Below are 7,187 nucleotides of genomic sequence, written 5' to 3' on the forward strand. Positions count from 1 at the left end.
TGATGGGCAAATGAAGCTTTGGTGAAGCATTGAACCATTAGGCACATTGTTTCAAAAATCGGTTCATTACTTGAGGCTTCAGTAACAGTGACCTCTCCTGGTGATGTGCCAAGGCTGCAACTAAATTAGCCAAGCTAGACAGTGGCACGAATCTTTTAAAACAATGACAATCTAGTGTGCACGCACCAAACGCAATGTTGTGCGCGGAAGTTTTATGCTTTTGAAGGCGCTACAATTCAGACTCAAAACGAGGCAACTGACTGTTTCGTGCGTGGCGCTGTGAACCACTCAGCTGGTTCATTCGGAGAAAGAAGCAGTTGCTGTTTCGCACGTAATATGTCACGTGATTTTTCCGTACCAAAGCAACCTTCGAAGCAGTGGTTTTATGGTTGGTGTAGTTTAAGGTATGAAGCACGTTCCGGCGCTTCCGTGTCAGGCTGCCATCACTACTTACAGCTATTCAATTCAGAGTGACATGAATGACACCAGAGAACTCATACAGCGCTTGCGCACAGCCCACGTTTGCGCACGCACGCGTAAATAGAACAGTAAATTCCAAAATGGTGGTAAGTGTGGCTAAAAGGTATTGCTGTCAGGAGAAATGTTATGTTTTTACCTCAAATTAATCACATTAATTATTTTCATACAGAAAGTTGGGCTGCAATTCAAAGCCACTTTAGAAAATGTCACAAATGTGCGACCTGAGGGGACGACTTCCGGTGGTTTTTAAAGGTATGGCTAGTATTTACAGCTCAGCTGAAACTAACATCAACATAATATGCCATGTAGAACTGCATTATAACATTAGCAACCTCAGCTAAAGTCATACCATCTTCACCCGTGTCGTACGTTTAAAGACCTGCTGCTACGTGAGACAATTTGTTAGCTCTCGTTCATTCTTCAGTTGGAATCCAGCTTCTCATGTGGGATGGTTTCAGAATGTTCTGATCCTGTGTTCTTTAGAAAGCAGGAAACTTTGTGATACTTCTTTTACTAGGTGGTCAGTGACCGAGAACATATAATGATTTAGTCAAAAGAGCGGTACTTTTGCTACACTTATTATATACTCCTCACTGGACTTGTTTGCCTTCATTAAACGTTTTGAGGTTATGTTGAACTCGATTGATAAGTGTAAATGTTAAACATCACACAAACATACATGTTACTATCAACCCTGCTATTTAAAGTAGTTTCCTCACATGCCCCTACATGGACTATACTCATTGGCAATATTGCATAAATATTGTATCAATGTCTGTTAAGAAAATCTGGAAATGTGTATGCATTTCATGTTGGCTCCGGTTGTTCTGAAGCTGAAGTGTGGAAATTGTCGGGAGTCCAAGACAAGTGGCAGTATGTGAACCTCATGGTAAATAAAATCAGTTTTCATACCAGTAAAAACTTTTGTACTTTGTGCTCAGGAATAATGATGATGTTAAATGAAAGCTGCTGTAAGTGAGGTTGGACTATCTTGCTAACTTCCATCCAGACATGGCCATTATGGCAGGCCACCCTTTACATTCAGTGTGTGGTGTGTGCGCATGAAGGACACTTAGTATTCAGGGATGCCTGTCTGTTTGGATATTTCCTGACATACTGGTTTTATTGCTGATTACAGTTCTCTAGAGAACGCCTGACTTTTTCCTTCTTAATGTCTCTTCTCAATATAGCCATTTAAATGTATAACTAGGTGGTTTAAGAAATCCAAGATACTGCTAACAGGAGCTTTGACTACTCGTTATTTTATTGTTTTGCACAGTTTAAGTTGAAACTGGCCTGTAACAGAGTAATTGTAAATCCTGTGACATTTCTCTCCACAGGAAAGTGTACCACTCAAAGGAGGACGAGGAAGTGCAAGTATGGTTCAGAAGTGCAAGATGTGTTCGCGAGATAACTCAATTGGTAAGTATCCATGCAGTGGTAACTATAACAGTCCTTTTAGGCAACGCAGTTTGCTACATTGAAAAATGTCAGTAAATCAGGATATATCCAAACAGACAGGAATTTCTGAATACTGTTTGTTGTTCATGCACGCCACACACTGAATGTAAAGGGTGGCCTGCTATCATTTTAGTGTATATGTATAATCATGTTTGTTTGAAACTGAGTAGGTGGATTTGCAATTGATATCACCATATGGATATCTATCTATTGTTGATCAGTGTTGTGCTAACGCTCCTTTCTCCTATGATTCACGTGATCCCTGTAGATATCCTGAAAGACACCATACACCATATAATGTAAGTTTAAAAAAAGTTTAGTCTGGGCCACCTCATGTCTGGACAAGCGACGGAAAGCATGTTTACACTGTTGACTCGGTGTGTCTCATATTATTTTCTTTGGAACTGTAGGCAGAGGACAGTGAACGATTTAAAACCATGGTGCAGTTTGAATGTCGAGGAATGGAGCCAGTGGACTTCCAGCCACAGGTGATTCATTTCTGAGTGTCACACCACTGCAAAAAGACAAGTAACCTTTTATTAAGATTATTATTATTATTATTAATAATAGGTTAATAGGGAGCAAGTCACAACCTGCAATGTCAGATGGGTCCACAAATGAATACTAGTGTACATTTAAAATGTTTCTACTCTTATAATAAATTGATTTATTTTGTATTGTTTTGCGCTTAAGATTGCACATCACTCAGCAACACCTTGACCATGAACCCAGTGAACAGTGAACTCATCACACACCCCGTCATCCCCATGTTTTCCCCAGGCTGGCTTTGCTGCAGAGGGAGAAGAGTCGGGGACGCCATTTCCTGAGGTCAACCTCCTGGAGAAAGTGCGTTCAATTTGTTTCACTGTGGTTATACACTAAAACATTACATACACAGTTTAGATTGTATGTGCCTGGCTAAATATGTTTGAAAAATGACTGTTTTTTTATGTGGTGCTAACTGAATCTTGACAGCAGTACTAACACAACCTGGCTATTCATGTTTTAGGATTGGACAGACTATGATGAGAAGGTCAAAGAATCAGTTGGCATCTATGAAGTCACTCACCAGTTTGTGAAGTGTTGATTGCAGAGACCACATTTGATGTTGGGGTCTTTGAGTCAATGCTGTTTTGACATGGAGCAGGGAGCAACAGCAAGAAGAGGGACAATCTGCAAGAATCATGAGTTGTGCTGATGCAATGTGTTTGAATCTACAATAAAGTTGGAGAAAATATTCTGCGTTACTCTGCAGATGTTAAACTTGGTATAGTCTATTGAATGGGCTGAAATGTATATGATTACTACTAACATACTAACATTAACGCTAATTTAGTTAATCCAAGTTGTCACTGTGTCTGGGTTTTCAACATAGTCTGCATAATAGTAAAAGCGAAAATGAGACAACCTACGAATTACAAATATAAACATTGATAACACATAGACATTGGAGCTCTGCATGGTCTGTCAAAATGACAGGCTACGCATAACGGTGGAGTTGCATAACAAAGGCGTACTCATTGCAGCCTCTATGGTTCAACCTCAACTACCCGCTGTCATTGTGCCCTTCTGAGCTGTGGTTGAGCAACTTCCAACATGTCTCCAGTAAAGAATTTAAAAAGAGTTTTCTCCGTTGGCGTGGGAATGACAAAGGTAGGACTATCACTGATAATGGCAGTTATATGCTGGTGTAACAAACAAACAAAAAGCACTGAAGCTAAATTGTAGCGATTGTAGTCTTTGCTATCTGTTCCCCGGCTTTGAATGATATAGCTAGACAACTGGCTAACGTTAACTCGTAAGTTACTGAATGTAACAGATATAACGATTAGACGGTTTGCGTCCAAGTTTGAGTTTCAGTGCAAATTGTCCAGAAACTTGTACTGAAAGCCAGGCTAATGTTAAGTATCCATATTTTGCTGTGTGCTATGACAAGTGAGTAGTGACCATAGCGTTTCTTTCATTGATGCAACTAACAGTTAGCTGGCAATCTAGCCAGCTGATTACTTCGATAAAGATTCACTTCTAGCTATTTGACGTTGTGCGACTGCCCAGTTGTGGCATGTGCTGGTACGTAAAGTTACAACACTTTTATATGTCAAGGCACCTGATTAGCTAGTGCAGAGTTAGTTGGAACTGCTTGACAAATTTAGCCAAACAGCAATGATTCCTGTGGGAGAATAAAAAAGACATCCAACTTTAAAACCTTATGCAAGGTGATCTTGTACTGATGATGAGCTAAGATAGTAGCTAAGGCTATGGAATAGCTACAAATATAAGTTAGCTTTAGCTAGATGATATTTACAAAAACACATGTTAAACCTCGAGGCATAGTTTGAGCAATCATTCATTTCTCAACGTGCTCTACAAGAATTGTACATATATTGACAATACTGTTTTTACAGCTTATCGGAATTCAAAGTTCAAGGTTTGATGTCTGTTAGTAGGTCATGGTTCACCACTATCAAGCAATACATTTCATTTAATAGTGCAAGAGCGCCCTCAAATGGTGAACTGCTGTGAAATCATACAGGTGGACAGAACCACACTCTGGTGCATCTTCCCAACTATGGCCTTAATGATGTTTTAATGTTGACCAGTTTGCTTGTGCTCACAGTAGAACCCTGCCAGAACTGTCCCACATTTCCAGCTAGCATGGTTTCATCCGAAAAAAGAGTTGAAGAAACTTGTCCATCCTATCCATGTCAAGCAGGCTCCATTACGGCAACAGTTCTAAAGCCAGTCACAGTTAAATTTATAACTGCAAGAATTTTCTCAAATCAGTTATTTTCTTATATTCCTAAGAAGACTAGATAGCTGTTTGTGGTGTTTTAAAAAGCAAACATACTTATAAGGAATTGTATGAACATGTTACCCTAATCCTTAAAGAGATCCATAATTATGAATACTATATTCCATTTCTACTAATAGATGCCACCACAAACTACACACGTACCTTTTAAGAGTTTGTTTTTGCTTCCAGTCTGTAAAGTCAAATGGATACTTCAAATGTATGGCAGTAATGTTAGGATCTCTTTCCAGTTTGAGAAGCCCGGGGCGAGAGACTTTGATTACCCTGAAATGGTTAAAGAAGCAGGTAAGGTAATCTACTAAAAATCATAGTGATGAATGAATAGATAAATTAATCCAACAAACGGATATCTGTAATGGTTTGTTCTGTTGTTTTTAAACTGCAGGTCAAAAGGCCCTAGCAGACGCAGGAATCCCACAGTGCCATAGAACAGGCCTGTGTGGGCTACGTCTATGGTAGGATACCCTGTACTTATCTTGTGAAGTGTTTCATGTACATTTGCTTCTAAATACATTTCAGTTGAATACCCTAAATTGGAAGAAGTTGTGAAGTGAAGTCTAAGAGACTTAATATTGGAGAATATATGCAATGACATAGATTTGTAATCTCTTAATTCACACTCAGCGTAAGGATACACGCGTCTGTGCTCACATGCCGACAATTAGACTTGCTTTTCTCCATCTGTATTTCTATTTCTATTTCTATTTATTTCTATTTCTATCTATTTGGTAGGTGACTCTACATGTGGCCAGCGGGCTATCTACCACAGCCTGGGTCTGTCAGGCATCCCATCGTCAATGTGAACAACAACTGCTCCACGGCTCCACAGCGCTGTTCATGGCTCGCCAGTTAATCCAGGGAGGTGAGAGATCACCGCCTGCCCTCACTGTCAATGCACTGATGACAAGACAGCTGTGAAAATATGTGAAATGAAGGAATGTACCACTTTGAGGTTCATCCAGTTTGACATGACTAATGTCACGTTCAGGTTTTTAAGCCACTTTTTGTGGGGCCCATAACACTAACAATTAGAATGATCAGTCATGGACTTATTTTTCTTTCAATGATTCACATGTTTGTTTTTTTAATCACAGTGACTCTGTCAAACTCTTTCTCTCTCTGCATTGTATAGGATTGATTTACTATATCAAGAATAGTTTAAAATTGAATTTGTAGACAATATTTTAGATCTTCCTTCAGTATTCCCGTAGAGTAAATTCCACAAAATATGGAATGTGAACCCGACTGAGAGAGCACGACAGGTCTCCACATGTTTTCCTTTCCTGTGTTCTCTTAGGTCTTGCTGATTGTGTGCTTGCCCTTGGCTTTGAAAAGATGGAGAGGGGTTCTCTGTCCTCAAAGGTACATGTTTGTAACATGGCACAGACCATGGCTGTCCTCATGTGATGCATTAATGTGTCGTTGGGAGTTGATTTGAATGTGAAATCCCATGTGAAATATAAGATGCTAGTCTCATAGAGGCTCTTTGTGCAGTACATGGACAGGACCAATCCAATGGACAAGCACATGGAGGTCATGATCAATCGCTACGGGATGGCGGCAGCACCATTCGCCCCACAGATGTTTGGCAATGCTGGCCGAGAACACATGGAGAAGTACGGTAAGAGAGACAGTTGGGCCTGTGTGGTTCAGAAGTTTGGAAAGAGAGCCATTGAACACAAACTCTTTGATTGCCTTAGGTCTTGATATGTTTATACATATTGAAAGTGGAGGAACTTATTATTTTTTTTTAAGTTGTTGCGGCCATGTTTATGTATGTTTCTAAACACTTGTGTTTGTCCGCTGTTGTGTTTCGGTTGCATTCTATGTTGATATTGCATCTGTCAATCACAATTTTAAACTTATCCAAGACAATCTCTCATATGTACACATTTTATTATAATTCAAGACGTTGACATTTCATTTTGGTATTTTGCAGGCACTAAACCTGAACACTTTGCCAAAATTGCTTGGAAAAATCATAAGCATTCAACCAACAACCCGTGAGTTCACTGCCCCTCACCTCTGAAATTGGAGTGTTTCTGTGTGCATACATAGTGACTACGAAAGCAAAGTCCTCATAAGTCGTTTAAGTGTTACATTCCTTTTACATTTCTCATATTTCTCTCTGAAACTCCTTAATGTGGGGCAAGGGCCCCTTGATATGGGAAAAGACTGCCTTCATTTTTGTTGTAAGCGGTAGCCCTGAAAGCAGAGGAAACGTTCAAGTGAGCTATGACGTATGAATAATTTAGAACATGCACGTTAATCATGAAAACGTTTTGTATTGTGTCGGGCACTTGTAAGAAATGGACGTACAGTTTGCAAGTGACAACACTGTAACATTTGCCAGTGTCACATTTAAATGGCTTAGACACGGAAGTGGACTATAAAGTGACAACATGTCCTCAGAGGTGTTAGAGCAAGTTGTGTA

The 7,187-nt window shown here is 39.7% G+C and overlaps 2 protein-coding genes across 2 annotated transcripts in view; both read left to right on the top strand.

Annotated features, from left to right (window-relative positions):
- Window positions 1-579: 579 nt before the first annotated feature.
- Window positions 580-3,178, top strand: czib (CXXC motif containing zinc binding protein). Its single transcript, XM_031563294.1, is given in 10 exon segments — window positions 580-707; window positions 710-732; window positions 1,314-1,335; window positions 1,338-1,369; window positions 1,821-1,902; window positions 2,210-2,224; window positions 2,227-2,240; window positions 2,352-2,429; window positions 2,722-2,787; window positions 2,951-3,178. Coding segments are annotated over 10 exon segments (516 nt in total). The 5' UTR covers window positions 580-601; the 3' UTR covers window positions 3,029-3,178.
- Window positions 3,179-3,440: 262 nt separating this feature from the next.
- The window catches only part of scp2a (sterol carrier protein 2a), a 107,300-nt gene continuing 103,553 nt past the window's right edge, over window positions 3,441-7,187 (top strand). Inside the window, 10 exon segments of the mRNA XM_031563272.2 lie at window positions 3,441-3,594; window positions 4,984-5,038; window positions 5,139-5,166; window positions 5,168-5,208; window positions 5,486-5,536; window positions 5,539-5,568; window positions 5,571-5,615; window positions 6,051-6,115; window positions 6,248-6,374; window positions 6,693-6,756. Of these exon segments, the coding sequence (XP_031419132.1) occupies window positions 3,538-3,594; window positions 4,984-5,038; window positions 5,139-5,166; window positions 5,168-5,208; window positions 5,486-5,536; window positions 5,539-5,568; window positions 5,571-5,615; window positions 6,051-6,115; window positions 6,248-6,374; window positions 6,693-6,756 (563 nt within the window). The 5' untranslated portion in view covers window positions 3,441-3,537.

This window comes from Clupea harengus, chromosome 25 (genome assembly GCF_900700415.2).
Source record: "Clupea harengus chromosome 25, Ch_v2.0.2, whole genome shotgun sequence".
Taxonomy (NCBI): domain Eukaryota; kingdom Metazoa; phylum Chordata; class Actinopteri; order Clupeiformes; family Clupeidae; genus Clupea; species Clupea harengus.